This window comes from Diorhabda sublineata, chromosome 7 (genome assembly GCF_026230105.1).
Source record: "Diorhabda sublineata isolate icDioSubl1.1 chromosome 7, icDioSubl1.1, whole genome shotgun sequence".
In the NCBI taxonomy this organism is placed as follows: domain Eukaryota; kingdom Metazoa; phylum Arthropoda; class Insecta; order Coleoptera; family Chrysomelidae; genus Diorhabda; species Diorhabda sublineata.
The window spans coordinates 4,440,002-4,465,451 of NC_079480.1; the positions used below are offsets into that span (position 1 = coordinate 4,440,002).

General features: G+C 33.9%; 1 protein-coding gene across 1 annotated transcript in view; it reads right to left on the bottom strand.

Annotated features, from left to right (window-relative positions):
• LOC130446794 (homeobox protein Nkx-2.1-like) overlaps positions 1-25,450 on the bottom strand; it is an 82,427-nt gene that overhangs the window by 9,943 nt on the left and 47,034 nt on the right. Inside the window, exon 6 of the mRNA XM_056783262.1 lies at positions 24,712-24,798. Coding sequence (XP_056639240.1) covers positions 24,712-24,798 — 87 coding nt within the window. The remainder of the gene's footprint in view (positions 1-24,711; positions 24,799-25,450) is intronic.

Consider the following 25,450-nt stretch of genomic DNA (forward strand, 5'->3'; position numbering starts at 1 on the left):
TGTTCCATGTAAATTCCATTCTAGACTCCACTATAAGTCTAGAGCTCCACTTATAGTATCTCGCACACGGTATACAGCAGATGGTAGAAGACAAAGCAGGGAGCAGATATTTCGAGTGACAGCACGTCTTCTTCTTCTTCTTCAACGTATTGTAGGCCTTAGGCCTGTAGTTTCCAGCTTGTCATCCTTGTGACGTTGATGTCCATGAATCCATCCATCTTTGACAGTACGTAATGTTGGAAATTTAGTTGTAAAAGTATAAAAAGTTTATTTAAACAACTACGATTATAATCAGACGGTCATCAAGTAAGTATATTTTGACTTTAACATGACTACTGTTAATTATTTTCAATGATTTAACATGTTAGATGGAATTCGAGGAACGAAGGGGTGATTTTAGACAAAACATTTTGTGTCAAATGACCCCTAATTTATTCAAGATACGCTTGATTTATTTTCTTTTAATTTTAAGATGCGAGTTTAGAAAATAAAAAACGGACCGTGCTAAACACGAACGTTTTTTCAATTGAACAAGAAAAAATATTGAAAGACTATATGAAGAAAGTTTCCTCTATATTTACTTAACGGTTTAAGTGAGGGCTTGCTTATGAATGTGTCATGAAATGTAAGGGCGACATGATTAAATAAAATAATCGTCGGTTTGTTTTATGACAGACAAGTATCAATTCTCAGCTTGCGTAACATGAAATATCGACGAAACTATTCCAACAGTTTTGTAATCAGATAAAATAATAGCAGCTGAAGTAAAGCATACTGTTGGTTCTGTTACGTCAGGAAAACGTGACTCTGAAGTTGCGGCCGAATCAGCAACTGGATGTTTCTGTGGTGTTCATACTTCCTCGGAAGAAAATTTAACACTAGTTGCCAAGATTGGGATGATGGTAAGTGTAGTTTTGGTGTCAGTGCATCTTATGTTTGTGACAGTTATTTATGTTTGTTTTTGTTCCTATGAGGAATCTCAAATATGTTTTTATGTTTTGTTTTATTACAATCAACAAAAGATTTGTTTAAATCAATATGTGGTCCAATATAATTACAAATTACTTTTTTTCTTACTCCCGTATTTTTAAAAAATTCCGATTGCAGAATCTAATTTGTATAAAAACTTATGACTCGGTATTATAGGAATATAACATCCTAAATGTCAATTTAATGTCAGTTTAGTAAATATTTGCTAAATCCTTCTAATCCTGCGTTACGCTGAATACACTAATCAATAAAAATGTAAAACGTATTTAATAGTGTGCTTGCAGAACCGGCGCGGCCGATGGCAATCGATTCTATGAAACATATAGCAGTAGATTCTGGATTATTGTTTATTTCAAATCACACATTTCACATTATAAAGCAAAGGTCTTGATGTTATTTTTTGCTTTTAAACATTTCTGGTATTTTAAATAGGACTATCGTTACTTTTGGCCAAACTTATTGACGCTTGGAGTGTATTTGAAAACACTCCAATTTCTTATTTTAAATAATTTGGTTTAATGGGGCTTTAATATTCATTTTATATATATTTTGATAATAGAACAGCAATTAGGATATAGTAATATAAGATATATTGTAAATATTGCTGAATACACGATATTAACCCACAACAGTTTTTTTATAATCCATCAACTTTGTTGTCTTCAAGAGTGAAACAAGAATTCCACTGCTCCTCCAACTTTTTTCTGTAGAACCTCAACACGGTAACTTCTTCGTGTGTAGCCAAATTTCCTTCTTTGAAGATCTGCAATGAGCCAAATTGAATGACAACGCTAAAAATACACTGATAATCAAGCGCAAATCGATTAATTATACCACAAGCTTAGAATGTGCAACCTATTTGAGGTTGTTTGAGGCTTCTACGTTTCTAAATATGGTTATCATAAACTTAGCAGTCGATGTTTGAAACTTTACTTGTTTTGGACGGTTTTTACCAGCTGATGACTACTAAACTGACGATATTTTCCAATTAGGACTACAGTAATGAATCAATGTTTTATCCATAGTCACATATAAATGCATAAATCCTGCTCCAAATTATTATTACTAGCTTTTAACCGCGGCTTCGCTCGCATCAAATCCATTAAATAAATATCAGAAATCATTATAATAGAAAAGAACGAACTATGTAGCTATATTAGAACCTGAGATATAGATCTTTGAATGTAGAAAAATTGCCAAAAATCTACAAAAATCCTTAACACCACATTGAATGTCCGCGCCTAGCTCCCCTCTAGCTCAACCGATATAAGTGTTCAAAAACTCAAAAGAAAGGAGGTGTTTCAGCGAGCATTTTTAAACCAAAACGAACTCTGCAGCTATATTAGAACCTGAGATATAGATCTTTGAATGTAGAAAAATTGCCAAAAACCTACAAAAATCCTTAACACCACATTGAATGTCCGCGCCTAGCTCCCCTCCAGCTCAACCGATATAAGTGTTCAAAAACTCAAAAGAAAGGAGGTGTTTCAGCGAGCATTTTTAAACCAAAACGAACTCTGCAGCTATATTAGAACCTGAGATATAGATCTTTGAATGTAGAAAAATTGCCAAAAACCTACAAAAATCCATAACTCCACATTGAATGTCCGCGCCTATCTCCTCTCCAACTCAACCGATTTAAGTGTTCAAAAACTCAAAAGAAAGAAGGTGTTTCAGCGAGTGTTCTTAAACCAAAACGAACTCTGTAGCTATATTAGAACCTGAGATATAGATCTTTGAATGTAGAAAAATTGCCAAAAACCAACAAAAATCCATAACTCCACATTGAATGTCCGCGCCTAGCTCCTCTCCAACTCAACCGATTTAAGTGTTCAAAAACTTAAAAGAAAGAAGGTGTTTCAGCGAGTGTTCTTAAACCAAAACGAACTCTGTAGCTATATTAGAACCTGAGATATAGATCTTTGAATGTAGAAAAATTGCCAAAAACCTACAAAAATCCTTAACACCACATTGAATGTCCGCGCCTAGCTCCTCTCCAACTCAACCGATTTAAGTGTTCAAAAACTCGAAAGAAAGAAGGTGTTTTAGAGATTGTTCTTAAACCAAAACGAACTCTGTATTTATATTAGAACCTGGGATATCGATCTTTGAATGTAGAAAAATTGCCAAAAACCTACAAAAATCCATTACCCCACATTGAATGTCCGCGCCTAGCTCCTCTCCAACTCAACCGATTTAAGTGTTCGAAAACTCAAAAGAAAGAAGGTGTTTCAGCGAGTGTTCTTAAACCAAAACGAAGTCTCTCTCTTCAATAGAACCTGAGATATTGAGGATAGAACGTGTGTATGTGAAAAACTCCCAAGTAATATACAGGGGGAAATCGCATTTGAGTATAACTTGAGAATGGTGAAAATTAGATGAAATCCGATGGTTGATGGCTGATCTGTGCATCAATACCTTTTCAATGAAAAAAAATTTAAGCAAATCGGTTGGGTAGAACGCCTGAACGGACTCGGAATGGAAACATCTGAAACAATTTGACTTTGAAGTCAGTATACCTCTTTTTATCCATTGTCCCAGATGGATCTTAGTCTGAATAACACTTATCAAATTAATGCTTTGTTTGCACTTTGTTTTTCTTGTTAAACAACAACAAATGTAAAGTCACTTAACGTTTAATATCTCCATCCAAATATAAGATCTATATACCACCATATTTATTTTCTAATGTAGCATTTTAGGCTATTGGTATTCTCAAAAATACAAAGAAACGCCACCCTAAGACTCCATGTCGAAATCATTGAACAAGTGTCATCTCTTAAGATACCTGGACACGCTCGTCAATCAACAATGTGACCCAAAACTCGAAATCAGATCAAGAATTGAGCAAGCGCGGAAAACTCCGAACAACATGAAGACACTTCTGTAAAACCGCAACCTCAGCCTGAAACTCTGAACCAGAATGCTTCGCTGTTACATCTTTCCTGTTTTTCAGTACATATGTCAAAGTTGGATCATGGATGCGGCCACAGAGAAGAAAATTGATGCGTTCGAAATGTACGCCTACATGTTAATGCTGCAGATATCTTGGACGGAACATAAGACAAACATAGAGGTCCTACAGCAAATGGGTAACTTCTCACAACAATCAAGGGTAGAAAGTTGCAGTACTTTCTTGGCCTTAGACAAAATTCATGGCTCAAAGACTTACGCAGATGACTCGGACAGACATCTACAGAAATTTTCAGAACTGCGGTTTCTCGTCCGACAATAGCCATTTGGATTTCCGTAGAGAGACGGCAAAAATTTCAGGCTAAAACTTCTTTCATTTAAATTTTAGATCAGAAATGGTCATTTTTTGTTGCAATGAAAATAGCATGGTTTCGAGAAAAAAAAAAAAAAATAAAAATATCGTTTCTAGAGAACACTAATCCTTTCAAACATTTCGTAATTATTGACATTTAGTTCTGGAAATGTTCATACAACCATCACAACTTTCCATCGAGAGATAGAACAGGAAGTTTTCGATTCATTTCTGTCTTTTTCTTGTCTATTTTCGAGTTTCTTTATGCGCATTCGTTGATATTCGACGAATACACTGTGAAGACAATGTTTGTCACCAGATGATTGTCTATTAGATTTAAATAATTTTCTCACTTATATTAGGATATTGTAGATTTCCCAAATTGAACTTAGGTTGAGTTCAACTCTTTTAAACGCACGTATTCAATGACCACGCGTTGCTCGATACGAATAATTTTGATACAGAGTTGTAACTCGATTTTCTACAGTAGTACCTGAGATGTGTTGAAAGAATTAAAATAAATATTACAAACTGGAAGAGACAGTGAGAGTTTTGAAAAATGTAACGTAAGATGTGAATGTAAACATAAAATCTATTCTAAATCAAAAAAAAAAACCTGGCTCAAAAGTAAACTGAGTATACATAATACATAATACCATGTATTTATGTCGAATTGAATTATTTTTTTTCAGTAACCAAATTTGTGAACGTCTAATTTGAGATTTAAGTAGGAATTTTAAAATTTGGTTCGTGCCGGCTCTGTTTTGATATCCGGACAGATCTCGTACCATCTATCAGAGTGAGAGAAAGATATTATACCGAAAGAGTGCGTTGCTGGTGTATACTGTGCATAGGGGCGAAATATTATGGGGCCCTCGTCGAATTGTGACGTGGCCCACTTGAGATAACGTGTGTTTTCAAGAGGTCTGTAGCAGCAGGAATATAAAACCTTTCAGATTTACCCTTGGTCCCTTTTATGCGCCTCTATGGATTTAGTCGTCGAAGAACTTCAAGAAGAGAGATGAAAATTATTGAAATAAAAATAGCGTGTAAGCGTATAGGAGAAAATCAAATGTTTGCTTTTCAAATGTGTTTTTCAATATAGGAATAAATACAAATTATATATTTAGGGTATTATTCTCAAGGGAGTTTTATTAATATGAATTTTATAATTTTACAAAGTGAATCGAGGGTGATAATTTTCAAAATTTTGAAAATTTGTCACTTATCTCAAAATAAGCCTCAGTTTGGGAGATAAACACCTCATATATGTCTGACAAGCGTCCTCTTGAGGTATAAGATCAGGATAAAGCCGCTGGGGACCAAATCTGGAGAATACTGTGGATGCGGAAGCAATTCGAATCCCAACTTATGCAATTTTGTCATCGATTTGTGACACAGCGAAGAGAAGCACTTTTTTTTCTTCAAATGGTGCAGTTTTTTCGCGATTTAATCCTTCGGACGCATCACTAAAGCTACCTAATGGTTTTTCTCCTTTTTAGGATAGTCGATAAATATTATACCATGCGCATCCCAAAATACTAATGTCATTAGCCTTATCAGCTGACTTAAGCGTCTTCCCACGCTTTTGAGTCGGTTAGTCACGTGTAGTCCATCCGGCTGATTGGCCGATGGACTACACGTGGTCATCGTTCATCCATTATCACATATTGACGAAAAAATTTGGGTTTATTACGATTGATCAGCTTCAAATACTACTCGCAAGCGTTAATTCCTTATTTTCATATATTTAACATTTCTCTTTAATATCTTCATGGTCTCAGCTATTTCAATCAGCTTCACTTTGTTGTATCCAAAATTATTTTGTGTATCGTCATTCATTTTGGTCAAAAAATGCGACTTTTGGTGATGAATCACCATCTTGAGCCACGATGTTTCGCTGCTTTTCCGAATTCAATCGCGGTCTCGCTTCGCTACAGTATAAATTTCGTAAATGCCATCCAAAATCGGCTGTTTTGCCAGAAAACATCGATGTTGTGCTCAAACTGATATTGCAAGCTCGACATTTGACATGAGACGTGAGATTGAGGCATACTTGGGCATTCGTTCCACTTGCATACATTCGAGATTGCATGAACAATCGACTCTCAAAAAGATTTAGATACCGAATAATTTGACAATCGTTCAAAAAAAGCTCGTGTCGAATGGTGCTAGGAAATGATGGAAAAATCCAAGACGTCTATAAGATCGTGACAGGCGACAAATCGTGGGTCTATATATATAAACCCGAAACTAAACAACAGTCGACTATAAGGGTCTTTCAAGACAAATCCAACAAAATTTATTCGTGTAAGAAGCACTTGCATGGTGGCCGGAATAACTGGACATATCATAGTTCCATTAGAGCAACGTAGAACGGTCAATTCTGAGTGGTACACACCAACATTTGTGTGCCAGAAGTGTTCGAAAAAATCAGCGAAACAAATCGAAGACAATGCACTCAGTTCAAACAAAAACTTTTTGGAACAGTCAAAACATTGATTTGATGGGTCATCCGCCGCACAGTCCTTGTTTGGACTGTTCTTTGGCTTCGACACTTGGTTCGAAGGCAAGAAAAGTGTATTGGTCTTATAAATGAAATATTTTGAAAAACTATAAAGCCATCCATATCCAAATCCATATCCATATACAAATTTTTTTGTACTTAAGTAGCAACTCTTGTATATGAGAAAAAAAGCGGACCAAATGATTAATTTCCATCATAAATCTATTCTATTATAATTTCAAGTATTTTTTTACTTTTTTCCTCGTACAATAATTGACATTTTTCGAATAATATCAAAAATTTCACTTCTGACGCGGTTTGTTTTTGACTGACGTATACATTTCTTTTGAAAAGTAGCTCCCTCTAGGAAAGCGGAGAGGTTGTCGTCCTTTCGGGGGATTATCACCAACAGTCACTAAAATCGGAACCGTTTGGCCCCTCATATGAGGGACCTCGCATTTAATGGTTTTGGCCCTGATATAGGAATTACTCCTCTACAGAGCTGGGGTTGTGGTGAAGGTAGTGTGATTTGCACCGTTTCAGACTGAAAACAACGAACGATTCAAATGGAGTGATGAGGAAAGAAAGGAACGCCCGATACAAAGAAAACGGTTCGTCTCAGATATGGGTATATATATTTTTACCCGACTGCCAGGAAGGGTTATGTTTTTAACGCGTATCTTGTATGTATTTAATATTCTTTATTACCTTGTATCTCCAGAACCTCTAAGCGGATTAGATTCTTTTCATTAGCCCAAGTGTTCTTAGATAGGAGACATTTAAAAAAAACCAAAATGGCGGATTTTGGACGCCATGTTGTGAGGTAAAAAAATTTTTTTTACTACCAAGCATATCGAGTTGGGTATCAAAATGAAAGATTTTAAGCACTGATTGTAAATATGTTTATAACTTGCAGTTTTAATATTAAATGGAACGATAAAACCAACCGCACAGACTTGTGCGGATAGATGGCGCCACTAGGTTTTTAAAACGCGGTATCGTTGTGTCTTATTGTTATCTAAGACTAATATATTTACTACGAGGACGGACCTACGTTGTTACTATAATTATAATTGTCTTGTGCGATTAAAATATCTTCATTATTGTGAGTTGCTCCAAAATATGAGGCAAGCTGGAGATACAACTTTTGTGCACATATTAAACAGTCTTCGCGTTGGAGAGACTTACAATGCAGCAGTTATCTATCATAGAAAACCGCAGAGTACAGTTGATGGGGCCATTTGACGATGGAGAAGCTGATTGATGCGTATAACGTAACTATGACAGAAAAGTTAGAAAAGCTCACAAAAGTGTACACCGTTAATGCTGTAGACATCTCATTGGATCCTAAAACATATGGTCAAAAACCACGAGAGGAATACTTACCTGAAGATCCCAATAAAACAGGTGGTATACCAAACCAACTCAAATTAGGTGTAGGCTTTCGAGTCATGCTAAGACGGAACATCAATGTTAACCATGGACTGGTTAACGGTGCTATGGGTATTATCCGACGTATAGATTGACCAGCACTACGCAGAGAGCAGTTGGAGCCGGGAGAACTGCCACAAGCAGTATTTGTGGAGTTCGATGACCCAAATATAACAGCGAAACCGACCTGGTATTGGAGTCCGGATAGAGCCTTAGGCTACAGAATTTGATGCTTTACGTGGTAAAGGCAAGATCGAGCGACGAATGCTTCCCTTAATTTTATGCTGGGCAGGGCACAACTTTAGACCGAGCAGTTGTAGATTTAAGTAGAAACTTATCTGCAAAAGGTCAAGCTTACGTTGCTTTGAGCAGAGTGAAGACTCTCTCCGGAATTGCTATTAGTTCTCTTGACCCTAACAAATTGCTGAATCAACCACACGACATAAACTCATTCAAGGAATTAATCCGGTTACGTAATCTTAACTAAAAAGACATAAATAAAATAATAATTAAAAAAAAACCCGCCTGCATGGATAACTACAATTAAAAATCAACTGAAAAGATTGAAACAAGATGAAAATTCAATGATAAGGTATTTTAAAAAAATAATGATTAGGTACTTAAAACCAGAAACATAAACAGTACCAAACCAATGTCCCCGCATATTATACACTTAGAAATATCAACACGGTAGTTTTTTCACTTTTTTGCAACATTATAAACAGAATTGCAGTCGGAGGCATGACATTGAATGCTATGATAAATTATTATCTCTTTGTGCATGCCTCCGAATGTAATTCTGTTTATAATATTGCAAAAAAGTGAAAAAACTACCGTGCTGATATTTCTAAGTGTACATTGGTTTGGTACTGTTTCAATTTATGTTTCTGGTTTTAAGTACCTAATCATTATTTTTTTAAAATACCTTATCATTGAATTTTCATCTTGTTTCAGTCTTTTCAGTTGATTTTTAATTGTAGTTATCCATGCAGGCAGGTTTTTTGATTTTTTTTTAATTATTATTTTATTTCGTTACATTTTCTTTTGAAAAGTAACCCCTCTAAGAAAGCTGAGAGGTTGTCGTTCTTTCGGGGGATTATCACCAACAGTCACTAAACTCGGAATGCTTTAATGAAATTTTGTATAAAATATTTACTATTAATTATTTCAATAAAATTATATACGAGACCATTTTCGTTTGTAAATCTTTTGAAAAAACCTGCGTATAGTAGTTCCTGGCCATATTGCTATATTCTGAAATACACTGCGAACAGGTTTAGTACAATAAATTATGCTGCATTAAAACTTATGTTTATGTCATTATTTTTACTGCAATTTATTAACTTGTCTCCCAAACTCGGTGTACCTTGTTACCGAACAATATGTTAACTGTTTATAACAATTTTGAGGGGAACTTTTACTTTAGACGTTGAGGTTAGACTGATTTTTGAGTAATTTTACCGTACTATCCACAGAAATTTATGTAGGTAGTATAATTTACCCGAAGCGACTCACTCAAATCCATTCATTAGACGATAAATAAACATATTAATCAATAGTTTTGACAAAGAGAAAATATATGAATTCCTACAAATGTCTATTGAATAAACAGTATTCACGAATATAATGCGACTTAGTGAACAGAAGGTTGATTTGTTGACACACATACACAGTTAAAACTTGAATGCAATGCCAATCAAATATTTTTTCAATATAATTTTATAACTGCTTCTTTTGATTATAACGTATGAACATGAGAAATAAACCTGTCAAAAAAATATTTTATTGCCTTAAAAATGATAAAAGCGTCCAATTATCATTAAACTGCATAAATTCTTCTTTATTTCATGCAGTCTTCCCATTGAAGGTTGTCAACCACGTTTTTAAATGCGTCTCTGTTCCTCGTACATGAAACAATTCGCCGACGCTGAGATTTGTCCATTGTCTGCCGATGCCTTCTTTGTCCTTTGTCTTTGTCTTCTCTGTCTTCCATCATTTTTTTCTTATCTTAATAATTGTCAATAGTTTTATTTTGCGACCAATGGGTTTTAGTACTTCGTCGTTGATGATTCTGTCAGTCCATGGTATCTTCAGGATGCGTCTAGAGACCCACAACTCAAATGCCACAAAAGTTTTATTATAATTTGGACTTTGAAAGTCCAAGTTTCTACTCCGTACTGACCACACTAGCATAACTACAAGGTTGTTATACAGTGGCGTAACGAGCTTTGGATAAAAATTAGTTGGGGGGCCCAAATGAAGGGTTCTCACAAAAATAAACAAAAATGCTTGCATTGAATTATCGCTTCCTCCTAGAAATTGAGCTAGCCAAACAATTCATATCAAATGTACACTTTTCTTGCCTTTTTTTCGGCAAATTGATTTATTAAATTATCTATAGCTGAAGACGTTTTCAGTTTTTCTAACATTTCTACCTCTATAGAAGTCTGATAGCCGTTCTTGCCCCATTTAAGTCCTAATTTTTTATCAGTGTCAAGTGTCAAGTGTCAAGAATAGAAACCATGCTGTTATTACCTCTAGGAAATGTTGTTATTTTCAGTGGGTTTGGGTTATGTTAGTTTAAATGATGAAGAATTGATACTTGTTTTGATTAACAAAACTCTTGCTTAACAATCGTCGGATTGTAGTTCAATATTTGAAAAAATTGTTAAAATTAGAAATCGGAACACGTTTGCCAACTTAACTAAATCTCGAAAATTAATATAAACATGGCTACCAACTATATATAAAACAAAATAGTGTGAGACAGGGATACGTCGAGTCAGCTGTTAATTTGATCGATTATAAACAGAAAACTTGATGCAAGGCTATTGAATTTTATCAGCAATAATTCCATGAGTTCTTTAATGGAATGGATTTTTTGAATTTCAGATTTTAAGCATGTTTTCAGAGCATTTAATTGTTCATAAAGATTAACTGAGATGTCTTTACTGTATTTAGCCGACAGTTCTCCGGAAGCGATTTTTTATCACTTCGTTTGAGAAGATAGGAGTTGTAATACTTCGAACATATTACTCAGATCACAAAGGCGCTCAAATCTTTGTTTAATTTGAGAAATTAATAACAGCAATAGAATACATTGACTTTGAAATATGATTTCGGATCTGAAAGTCTCTCATCTTGTGATAACTTATCAAAAAAACTCTTCGTTATCTTTCGTCTTTTATTTTTAACAACAGTTGTTACTTTCCACTCTTTTGCTAAATCTCTGGACTCATTTAGCAAATCATTGAATGAATTTTGATTTCTTATTTCGCTCAGTCTATTCAAAAAATTACTATATGAAATACTAGCTTTCTGTAAATCATTATTTTCTTGCTGTAGAGCTTAAGAAACAGGATTAATGATTTGAAATAGTAAAAAAAATATGACAAGCACTAAGAAATCGTAAATCTCTAAAATGTTAATTATATTTTTACATTCTTCATGATTAATAAATAATTTTTTTTTTATCGATAATAAAGCGTCGTTCTTTGAAGACCATCTAGTAGGGCATATCTTTTTAAGGGTAATTTTATATTTTTTCTAAATTATCGAAAAAAGTCGACACTTCAATAACACGTTTCGCAGCATCGTTTAAAATTAAATTTAATGCGTGTGCAGCACAATGAACATAATCGGCATTCGGAGCATGCTCTTTTATAAAGGCTTGTAATCCTCCATATACATCCGACATAACATTTGCTCCATCATAACCCTGTCCTCTACATTCAGACAAATCAATGCCATATTCTTTAATCGTATTTAAAATTCTATATTCTAAATTATAAGTCCTTTTGAACTGGAATCGGATACTTTTGCAAACCCCAAAAAGGACTCACAGGTTTTTAATTCTTTATCATAATTTTCTGTTATCGAGGTATATCGAAAAACTATAAAAAAATTGTTCAATTTTTGACAAGTCTTGTGTTGTATCCAAAATAGTCAGTATTTACGATATTTATGAATAAGTTGACTATATCACAAAAATCTTTCAATATCACTTTCTGAAAGTTACAAATTGCGTCGCATTTAACAGGCAGTGGCAGGATGCATAATCGTAGTAAAATTCCCAATTGGTCACGATTCGTTTGGACTCTTTTCCTACGTCTATCTTATCTCTATCAAGTATTTCGCAGCTCTAAAGCATCGTTTTCACTTTCGACTTGCTCATACGAGCTTTTTTCGTCTTGGATCATTTGCTGGTAGCGAATACTGATTCTGGTACTTTCTTTCTGGGTCTAATTGTACAACCCAGCTTTCGTAGCTCGTAATAATGCGATCGAGAAGCGCGAGATTATTCTCTATTTATTCCAAACAATCTTTTAATCGCGAAATTATGAGTTAGCATCTACTTGACAATTTCGCAATTGATATTTAGTACATTTGGTATCATTCCAATCGCTAACTGACGATTTCGACGGCACGTTTGTGTCAATACACACTACGTCTTCCAAGTTTTCACCTATGCCAACAAAATCATCACCAAAACACTTTTAATAAGCTTCAGTCTGAATCCATCAAAGCCCTAAATTTATATTTTATCTAATAAATATTAAATTGCTTAATTACTGATATAAGTCCTACTTACCATTATGGTCGGTTTAAAAGAAAAAAGAAAGTAAAAGTAGAAGGAAATTCAATAATAAAATCAGTCTACATAAAGAAGACGTCTCAGTTGCGCTAACAAATCAAATTTCAGACATAATTATTATCAATCAAATTTAATTCGATAAAATCATTCTAGCCGGCTTCGACTACATCCGACGGAAACAAAGGTTTGTTTTTTGCAGAAGATATAATTAAAGAAAAAACAATTTCGAAGTAGGAGAATTTATTGCGAACCGGCTATTGTTTGATGGCATATTATATAGAAAAATTTACGTTTGAAAAAGTTATGAAGGTGGCTACCGTGATTGTTCGATGCTGATCAAAAGCTCGCTGGTCTTAAAAATGGTTGGATATCGACAAATAAAACTCTAACGACTTTTTTACTTGATATGTTAAAGTAGATGGAATTAGATTAATTTTAGGCATATTTTTAAATTCTAAAGGCAAAAATAGAGTTTAAACAGTGGTTATTTTCCGAGGAATCTGCTCCCTAAGAAACCGAAAGCCTTTTTTGGACGAATGTAAATATTGTACATGAACCGTGGACGAATGCGACAATCACATAAGTCAATAAAACGCCTTTACACTCGATTGCATACAATATTTTTTTCTACTTTTGGTAATTATACACTTTCGCGGTCACCTGGTTTTTTGGCTCTAGAAAATCGAAAAAAGGATGGATTTTAATGATCTTGGTCTCAAAATGTTCCATTTTACGGCGGATTTATAAGAAAATAAATATTTTTTACAGTTTCATGACTTTAAATGCAAAAAAATGACTTTCTACATATAATCCTTCGTAACTGTTTCTGACGTCGTGGAATCAAGTTCGTATATTTTTTTTCGGAATTTACATAAAAAAATGAATATTTTGAAAAAAAAATTCAAAAAAGTTAATTTATTTGAATAATTGTGAGTTGTGGGATTCTGTTAATAATAAATTGAAATATATTGACCATGAGTTGCAACAATTGTGAATTGAATACATTTGAAGCACTTATAATATTCAGTGATACAAAACAACCTGACCTAACCAAAATTATAAAATTTATCTATTTTTAATGGTCCAAAAACTATTAACATTGAAGAATATAGTACGAAACTATTTATGTAGAATACAAAAAAAATATAAGAACTTTATCTGATAATGAGATTATTTTTTGTAAAGGATTATTTCTACTAATTTTTTTTATAAATCCGCCGTAAAATGGAACATTTTGAGACCAAGATCATTAAAATCCATCCATTTTTCGATTTTCTAGAGCCAAAAAACCAGTTGACCGTGAAAGTGTATAATTACCCTACTTTTTTCTTCATTCACGTAAAGTACGTTTCTTTACGTACTAGTGTTTTTATTGATTCCTTATAAAATATATTATATATTTATCCGCATTTTGAACATTTTAATCAAGATTAGAACTAACAAACAAAATAATTCAATTAGTGACAATCCTAATATTAAACGTTTCATTTCATAAGTAGAAAAATAAAAATCGGAACGACCGTGACTTGAACCTGGGACCTACAGCATGTGATCATTGTACTCTAGCTACTACGCTACGGAGACCTTAATAATAATTTTCGTTTCGCACTAGGGCATAAAGTGAAAATTTATGTACTGGGAAGTGTGTCTAAAGTACGTACTTGAATGAATGAATGAATTTTTAAACATTTATGTCTTTCAATATGTCAATTAAATTAAATTCGCCGTGTACATTGTGAAAAAATTATTAATTATTGAATATTTGAACTTTCCAGTTAAGATAATAGAATGGTCTATCAATTTATCGCGTAATGATAATGTATCCGTCCAGGATTTATTGGAATCATCCCACGAGTAGAGGTGAAAAATTGAATTTCATAATTTTCCAAGTTTGCTGTAAAATCTTCAATTATCACCCCTTTGAAATTGCGGCTCTATACTAAATACACTTCACCAACACTCACTGAAGTTACAGGTTACCTTCAGTCTCGGAAGATGATCAGTTGGTTATCGAAACGCGCGTCAGACAGTGTAATTGAAAGTGTTGGTGTAGTGGTAGTATATACAGTGTGCTCAGTATAAATATCACCAACGCTTCCAGAAATTTCGGCTTAGTTCTAACTTTAAACTAAATAAAACTTCAACGAAACCATTTTGTGCAATATTACAACTTTTATTTGTAACCTTTACCGTTATAACAAATCTTACTTATAGTAGTATGTGTGAAGACCTTTTAAAGTCACATTGTATATTTAAATTTATTATAAACAACTTATTTTCCATTCCGATTTTTACTTTTCAAATAACCTTCTACTTCGTTTTCCATAAACAATGTCTCTTTAATATTCAGTACACGAAAACACACAATGACTCCTCAATTCTTAAAAAAATATGGCTGTATAAATATTGAATCAGAGCCCACCTGCATGCAAGAAGTAGATTTTTACCTTTAATTCGACTTGGCTACCGTTTTATTTTAAATAAGTTTCAACAAGCTGATAAATATCTATTAAAACATGTGGACTTTCGTTCATGTACAATTATGAGGATTATACAACCAAACAACTGTTCCGATTTTGTTTTCATCAAGTTTGTAGGTCGAAGAAACTGAGGATAATGCAGATCCGTATTAGAATATAATACGATTAATACAAAAATATATGTAATACTCCTATATGGACAATTGGTATGGGAAAAAACGTCACCACGTTATATTTATTTTCTCTCTCGTTCGAGACACTTTATCTATACTGCGCATGCTTGAGAACGCGCAGAACAGAGCTGGAACCTCGGAGGATAGAGAAATCGTTGACATTTTGTCTTTCTTAGTCGGAACAGCTCCTATACTATATAAATTCGGCAGTTAAAATCTTGCGTATCTATTAAGTTATTGAAAACTCTGTATTATCATACTTTGTTTTACGGAAAACATAATAGGGATCATTTAAATTGTGCACAAAAATACAAATTGTAGAGAAATCTTCAAAAAAATTCAAAAATTACTCGTAAAGTGCTTGTAAATTTTAGAAATATTGATAGAAAAACCGATTTAAAATCTAGATTGGAAACGATACAAAACGACAAGTCGGATGGCATACGGTACAACACATTTGTAAAATATTTCGTACTCCAGAGAACATCAAAAATTGGATATATCTAATCGTAAATTGCGTAAGATAGCTGAGGCCGTAATGATATCAGAAGGCAGTGTATTTACAATTATACATGATCATTTGACCATAAGAAAACTTTTTCCAAAGTGGGTCTCGAGTTTACTCACAATCGATCAAATACCACGTCCGAAGCGTCTAAAGGTATCAATAGCGAATACTACTTAGACTTGTTGGATCATATGCCGAAGCAAAAACCACTGTTTTATCAAGACAATACACCGATTCACAAATCGATGTCAACGATGGTTAAATTGAACGAATTATACTTTGAATTGCTTCCTCATCCACCATATAGTCCAGATCTGGCACGCGGTAAGTACTGGCTATTAGCTGATTTCAAAAAAATACTCGCCGATAAGAAATTTAGCTCAAATGAAAAAGCAATTGCTGAAATTGAAGCCTATTTTGATGCAAAGTCAAATACTTCTACAAGCACGACACGATTTTTGCCAAAAAAATGTGTTTTCAATATATACATCTAAAATTGATTAGAAATATTTCCTGCAGTATCCAAGTACGGTCCTGTCGACGTAATTATGAAATCAGTGAATGAATAAAAGCGTACGTCTGTGTGTGTATCTTATAGCTCGTTAAAGATATTTTTTAATCAGTAGAAATTCCTGAGAACTGAACGTGTGTTTGGTTTTCGATGCCTAAATAATTATTTGTTATTTCGATTCTATTTTCATTTGAGTAATAGAAATAACTTTGCTATTTTTGTTATTGAATGCTTTGTACTGTTTTCAATAGGGTATTAAACAGAATTTCCTCGGGTTTAATTTGAACAGTTTCTCAACATCTGGTAACGGTACTTCGATATTTTTATTTGTTTATAATAATCGATTGAAGGAATTTTATGTGTTGTTGATAATCGGTGATGCAAATTAAGCTCTAAATATATATATTTACTGTCGAAAACGTCAAAAGTTAAGATGGAGACGATAGAATTTGAAATTATAGTTCAGGGGAAGTACCGTAAACGAAAGCGACTTCGTCAGGTATTGTACATTATTCAAAAAATCACTTTGTTGACAGTTGGATATACATAAACGTGGTTTGTTCACAAAATAAGATTTTATTTGTATTAGGCAGCATTATGTTCCTGAATTTTCTAATACAATTCGCTGAATCTTGCGACGTAGCTTAGAAGAACAACTTAGAGAAGTCGAAAGGAACCAATTTTCAACAGAAACACCAATGTGAATGCTATAGAACTGTTAACTAGATGTATAGTTTCGTTGCAATTTTTTTGATTAAACCGAACTTAGACCTAAATTTTCAAGAAAATCTTTCCTCTAGATATCTACAGAAATCAGCATATTTTCGGGTTTATTTTCAACCGCAAATTGAAATAAAAAAATTGACAAATAAAACTCATGGTGAAAAAATATAACGGGAGGGAGAGAGAAAGGTTTGTTGGTTTGTTTTTGGGTGGGTTGGGGAAATTTTCCATGTTGAAGTTGGGATAAACACATTCACAGCGGGATCGCCCGGACAAAAACGGGCCTGTGGGCGGATTTAAAAAAACAGGTGGTCCCTCATATGAGGAGTTGTCGCCATACAGTCGAGACCAAGGCACCTCGCCTAGACTAACATGCTTTACACTCCCTGAAAAGGTGTAGTATTAAATAAATAATCTAAGGCTCCTTCAATTTCAATTCAATTTTACTGCACCTTTTGCAATAGTATCGTGTATTCGTTTTGGCTTTGGTGACAACACCACCGGCACTGGGCTTGGAGTGTCTTACTATCATTAGACTCAATGCTGGTGGCAAAATGGGAAATGTAGGAAGCGGAAATGGGGCGGGGAACTTTGGGAACAGGACGGTTGGCGAATTCGAGGAAAACAAGTTTTTTAGATGCAAAAAAACTGTTCGTCAAAAGCATTGAAAAATATGGTTGGCAGCTTTTTATACTACTTCAAAGTAGTACTTCAATAAGCGAGGAGTTGGTCGAACTGGTCGACTTTGGTGACATCGACTAGATCGCTTCGGGTTTCTGATGAAATCATAAGTAACTTTCGCTTATCTTTCCATTTCATCACGCAAATCCCATCAGTGGTAAATTGCTGTATCATCTCACCTTTTGTCAATTTCTTTTGTACGACATCAGTTGGGTTGTGTTTCCGTTTTTGTCGTAGAAACGGTTTGAACGCTGGGTTAATACTGAATCGAACGGTGTACAAAACTCTAAGAGTTTCAATGGTGGAGGAATAGGTCAACGAGCGGGAAACCGTAACTAGTAACTACACAGCCGGTCCCTTAAGTGGGGGACGCCACGGCCGGCAAGACTGTTTGGCCCCTCATATGAGGGTACCTCGCATTGAATGGTATTGGCACTGATATAGGAATTACTCCTCTACAGAGCTGGGGTTGTGGTGAAGGTAATGTGATTTGCACCATTTCAGACTGAAACCAACGAAATATTCAAATGGAGTGATGAGGAAAGAAAGGAACGCCCGATACAAAAAAAAACGGTTCGTCTCAGATATGAAAATATATGGAATTTATTGTGTTTTATTGTGTTTTCAGTTGGTTTTTTTTTAGTTTTTTTTTTGTTTCTTTTATATTCATTTGCATAGAACTAAAACAGCGTCGTGAGGAGGTTTTCATCGAGTATTTGACAAGAAATAAAGCCGAAAAAAAAAGAACAATGGACTGAAAAGGAGGCAATGACCGTTGACCGTTTCATCTGCAAGAAAGCTCATGGCGTCGATTTTATTGAGATACACTTATTGCAGCGTTTGATAGAAGAAATTCAGTAAAAACGGCCGCATTTTGTTAAAAAGAAATGTTGTTTCATCAAGCAATGCACCTACTTACATTGCAATGGCCAAAATTAATCAATTAAAATATGAATTGCTACCTCATACACCCGTATCGCCAGATTTTACCCCATCGGATTAGTTCGTGTTCCCAGACATGAAAAATTGGCTCGGTGGTCAAAGATTTTTCTACAATGGACAGGTGATATCGGGAGTTAATGGTTATTTTGAGGACATTGACGATTCTTATTACAAAAAAGGTATGGAACTTATTACGTTGAAAACTAAATATATAGATTTTTCCGAAATTTTTGTGTTTTTTTTATTAGGCCAGGTAATCCTGGGACCATCCTCTTATATCCTTTAATTCTGCTTCACTATTGTTTATTAACACAGTTCATTGCAAGTTTCTTTAGAATATTATCACTATTTATATCTAAATGTCCTATTTCATACATAACATTAGTTTCCTGTTTGATACACTTTTTTTTATTCTCAAGCGGATATATATTCGAAATTTATTCATCTTCTGATATATTGAAAAAATTGATGATTTCCATTCCGAGTCCGTTCAGGCGTTCTACCCAACCGACTTGCATAATTTTTCTTTTCAATGAAAGGTATTGATGCACAGATCAGCCATCAACCATCGGATTTCATCTAATTTTCACCATTCTCAAGTTATACTCAAATGCGACTTCCCCCTGTACATTACTTTTGGGAGTTTTTGACATACACACGATCTATCCTCAATATCTCAGGTTCTAATATAGCTACAGAGTTCGTTTTGGTTTAAGAACACCCGCTGAAACATCCTCTTTCTTTTGAGTTTTTGAACACTTAAATCGGTTGAGTTGGAGAGGAGCTAGGCGCGGACATTCATTGTGGAGTTATGGATTTTTGTAGGTTTTTGGAAATTTTTCTACATTCAAAGATCTATATCTCAGGTTCTAATATAACTACAGAGTTCGTTTTAGTTTAAGAGCACTCGCTGAAACACCTTCTTTCTTTTGAGTTTTTGAACACTTAAATCGGTTGAGTTGGAAACGAGCTAGGCGCGGACATTCAATGTGGAGTTATGGATTTTTGTTGGTTTTTGGAAATTTTTCTAAATACAAAGATCTATATCTCAGGTTCTAATATAGCTACAGAGTTCGTTTTGGTTTAAGAACACTCGCTGAAACACCTTCTTTCTTTTGAGTTTTTGAACACTTAAATCGGTTGAGTTGGAGAGGAGCTAGGCGCGGACATTCAATGTGGAGTTATGGATTTTTGTAGGTTTCTGGTAATTTTTCTACATTCAAAGATCTATATCTCAGGTTCTAATATAACTACAGAGTTCGTTTTAGTTTAAGAGCACTCGCTGAAACACCTTCTTTCTTTTGAGTTTTTGAACACTTAAATCGGTTGAGTTGGAAACGAGCTAGGCGCGGACATTCAATGTGGAGTTATGGATTTTTGTTGGTTTTTGGAAATTTTTCTAAATACAAAGATCTATATCTCAGGTTCTAATATAGCTACAGAGTTCGTTTTGGTTTAAGAACACTCGCTGAAACACCTTCTTTCTTTTGAGTTTTTGAACACTTAAATCGGTTGAGTTGGAGAGGAGCTAGGCGCGGACATTCAATGTGGAGTTATGGATTTTTGTAGGTTTCTGGTAATTTTTCTACATTCAAAGATCTATATCTCAGGTTCTAATATAACTACAGAGTTCGTTTTAGTTTAAGAGCACTCGCTGAAACACCTTCTTTCTTTTGAGTTTTTGAACACTTAAATCGGTTGAGTTGGAAACGAGCTAGGCGCGGACATTCAATGTGGAGTTATGGATTTTTGTTGGTTTTTGGAAATTTTTCTAAATACAAAGATCTATATCTCAGGTTCTAATATAGCTACAGAGTTCGTTTTGGTTTAAGAACACTCGCTGAAACACCTTCTTTCTTTTGAGTTTTTGAACACTTAAATCGGTTGAGTTGGAGAGGAGCTAGGCGCGGATATTCATTGTGGAGTTATGGATTTTTGTAGGTTTCTGGTAATTTTTCTACATTCAAAGATCTATATCTCAGGTTCTAATATAACTACAGAGTTCGTTTTAGTTTAAGAGCACTCGCTGAAACACCTTCTTTCTTTTGAGTTTTTGAACACTTAAATCGGTTGAGTTGGAAACGAGCTAGGCGCGGACATTCAATGTGGAGTTATGGATTTTTGTTGGTTTTTGGAAATTTTTCTAAATACAAAGATCTATATCTCAGGTTCTAATATAGCTACAGAGTTCGTTTTGGTTTAAGAACACTCGCTGAAACACCTTCTTTCTTTTGAGTTTTTGAACACTTAAATCGGTTGAGTTGGAGAGGAGCTAGGCGCGGACATTCAATGTGGAGTTATGGATTTTTGTAGGTTTCTGGTAATTTTTCTACATTCAAAGATCTATATCTCAGGTTCTAATATAGCTACAGAGTTCGTTCTTTTCTATTATAATGATTTCTGATACTTATTTAATTGATTCGATGCGAGCGAAGCCGCGGGTAAAAGCTAGTTCTATAATATTTTCATGTTGTTTAAGGCTCTACCCTATTAATTGTGATTTTTCCCTTAAATTATTGAACTTTCTAGAGAAGAATGATTCTAACCTTGTTAGAAATAATGCCTAAACTATCGATTTCGTGATTGAAGCTAACCCGCTATAAAAAATGTCACATTTGATCAACTTGTATGTATGTAGGTATTCGTAGTTTCTACGCTACGTGTCGAAACAATTTTTTTTTCGATTCTGTCAATTTTTCTTCTATCCTTTTATTAAAATCTCAACGGGACTATACTAATCGTTAAAATAAATAAAGGTGTTAACAATGGGGTGTCATAATCTGAAGGCAGAAAAGTGAACGTATTTCCCTCAATGAAAATATTCTAAAGAATGCAAAAGGTAAAAATGAGATTAGAGCATTACCTATAATGTAAATAATTTCGACCACAGGACTTGCTTTGTTACTGATGAATGGGGCGCTTTGTTATGATAGGATTTAAAAAATATTAGAGAAAGAATGAATGAAAGACAAGCTCCGTACAGTGGCGTACCCGTAAATAAATAACAACCAAATCGAAGTAATTGCTTGATTCGATTTGGTTGTGTTAAATTTCTCTATAATGTTAGAATTAAGTTGGAATTTCTGGTGGTGGTGATACTCATAATGAACACACTATACTTACACTTTACCTCACTCAAACTGTGTGTTTGTGAGTTTCGTTTATTGGTAGCAATTAATAATGTGCTCAGTACATAATAATCAAAGTTATGTAGTTTTATTTCAAAATGAATCAAGTGAAATTTGAATGTGCTAACATCGAATTTACCATGTTACAAGAACTTCTGAGCCTTGCTATGATTTCTGACTACAAAATCTTTGAATTTGTTCTGCAAAAATAAATGGGGTGCTTTCTGCCCTCAACATTCTCACAAGTAGATGTTTTTCGATTTTTTCTACGGGTATTTAAACATTATATTATTCAAGCACGCATCTTAAACGATTTTTGGTAATTTTCTGTAGAGAGTTGGTGTCCCTGAATAAGTTTTATTTTGACAGCTGATTAGACGATGCATTATTCGGTCATGTATGAAGTTATTTAAATTTTAAGATATTATTTGCAATAAATTATAACGAGTTTTCAGACTATATAAATCTAACCATGAATTATGAACAAAACATACAAATCTACATTGAAAAAATGTCTTGGAAAAAGCTAACTTTGGAACGAATAACTGAATGAAATTCACATCAACTGTCAAATATGAATCAGTGCTACCAACTGACGACCTACGTTAAGGTGTAATTTCCCTAGATTTTAAGTATCGATTGGAAACTTAAACAGTTGACTTAAACTGTATTAAACAGGCCGAAATAAAGAATTGAACACGAATTTAAAAGTTTGGGATAGCCTTAAATAGATAAATGAATCTAAATGATATAAGAACACAATCAAAATTCCTTTTGAGGTTATATTAGGGAAAACAAGTTAGAAAATCTCAAAGCTTCGTAGTAACACATGGACTAGAACAAGGTGTGGTACTGAGCCCTCTATTGTTTATAATAGTTAGGGATGATATAATTTAAGCAGCAAAAAGAGAATCCTAAAAAGTGAGAATCGAAAATTATCGGTTAAATCCAGTAGAATTGTCGGAAGGCACCTTTGAAGATGACCTCATGTACATCTACGGAAAGGGACATAATAAATACCATCAAAATATGCGAAAGACAACTAATAGAGAGAAATCTGAAGAGGGATAGTCAAAACTAGTATACATAGAAGAAGAAAAGAAACAGATCAACATTACGGCGCAAAAGGAAAAATAAGATAAGTCGAAATATTTAGTCGTTACAATATTTAAAGAAGGAAAAGACGACGTAAGAATTTTCAGAGCCTGTATCAGGCAGTTTCAAGGTCATTCAGTAGCAAAAAAAATCACGAAGGATGATGAAATGACGGAATGTAGGAGTAAGTGAAAAATTTCGTATTGAATAAATAGCTAAAACAATAGAAAGTAACAAGGTAATAAAGAAGCCAGTTGAAGCTATAAGGGAATCACCATCAAATAACAAACGGAAGAGAAGCAGACCTCAGAAAACTTGGAATCGTAAAGGGAAATATTGGTAAAAAAGAAAAACCTGTCGCTAATTAATGATGATGGCAAAAAATAACGATTCATGAAAAGAAAAAATAGAAGAAACACCAGCCATAAACCTTTTGGTATACATGATTTTATATTATATAATATAATTGGAACTGGAGGATGTTATCCATATCGTCAATGCTGGTTTATTTCGTCCTATCTTCGAGGTATGTTGAAAAATACTGCACATATTCTCACTGGATGATTTTTCTTCAAGAGATTAGCAATGACAAACAAACCAGTCTCTAGCTTTTTCGAACAACGTATCAATAAGTTGTTCGTTCTGTATTCATTTACATACCGAAAGTTGCGTTTTGAGTGTTCCATGTACTGAAAGTGACAGTTCCGTATTGCAAAACACTTTCGGAACCCTCTGGAGTAGACAACTTTAACTTCCTTAATTGTGACTCTAGCCACTTCAATGTTGACAGTTGACAGTTTCACTTCGATGATTTTGCATAACCTTAAATTTTTAATTTTCTGAAATTATTCGCTTTATCCGAAGTTTTGCCTAAATTAGTGAATAACAATGAATGATGATGAAAAAGAAAACATCAGTGATGAAGAGTTACTCGAATCCTTAGTTTTATTGAAAAAGTTTTGGATCTTATGCATCGTCTAAAAAATGTTGTGTACGCAGCGGCTGAAAATAACAATTACGGAATGTTATGGTGATAATATAATAACTTTGGAAACTAATTACAAACGGAATAAGAAATTAAAAAGTAAAAATATTTTAATAAACGATATCAGCAACAGATGGAAACGTTCGAAGAGTGGATAAACTCGAGATCGAATAAATTCGAAAGCACGGTGAAAAACCCGTGGATGTGACACGTTGAATTGTCTATTCTAAGATTTTCTATTGAATTTAGCAATGTAGTAATTCATTGTAATCATTAAATTTTGTTGTTTCCTCTACATTTTTTATATTTTTACCTATTACACCCAGACAACTAATCTGGAATGGTCTATATGACCATACAAAGAATATCGGACAGCAGTATCTGAAGAGGTCCTGAACTGGACACCACAAGGAGAAAGAAGAAAAGGAAGACCACGAAGATGCTGGAGAGAGGACATAGATAAGGATCTGAATGTGAAAGAACTAATGAAAGACCTTTGGCAGGATAGAAAATAGATGGCGGCTAGAAATCGAGAAATCGAAAAACGTTGTATATATACCTAGATAGTTTTCATAATAATATTCATGACATTACTGAAATTATTATAATACTCAGTTATTTAATCTTAATAAATGACATCGGTTACCATGAACGTCGAGATATCAATTAATTTTATGAAGTGCGCTACTGAGTTCCTACCTGGTTATGTTGGTTTTGTTCGGCCATCGCCTTTTCTTTGGCTTGTCTCTTGCACTTGTACCTGTGATTCTGGAACCAAATTTTCACCTGTAACAACAATATTCTTTAGTCCGATGGACATTTTCATCCTAAGAAAATAATATAATACCAATCCGAATAGTAATTTGTGGTTATAGATAGAAAGCTTTCATATCATTTAAAAAGGTTTATAAGTATTCATTATAATTAGCCCTCGAATTTCGTGATGTCTGAAGACATTTAGATCGTTTACAGATTCAGCTTAGTTTTACGAAATTTGTAGAGGATATTTTATATTCCGACCACCTCACGTTATAACAAACTCTTTATTTTTAAACTATCAAACTATCCACTAAAGAAGACATTTGACATATTTCGAAATCAAGAAGATTTTAAACTTTAAACGGTTCATTCATTTGGTGAACAACGAATTGTGTTTTGAAAAAACTGAGAGTATGAGAATCGATAGCTCTTATCGAGGTAGCAGCGAAGACAACATAAATAAAAAGTTAGAATGAGAAAGGAAGAAGTAGTTAACTAAAATAACTGTACTATACAAACAATAGTACAAGCAAGTACTGCTTATAATATGATGTAAAGAAAATACACTGCTAATTACTGTAGAATCTTCAAAAATTACTTGTTTATAGTAAAAATTCTAAATTACGATTTGACAGTACAAATAGACTGTTTATCTGAAAAAAATCAAACAAATTTCACG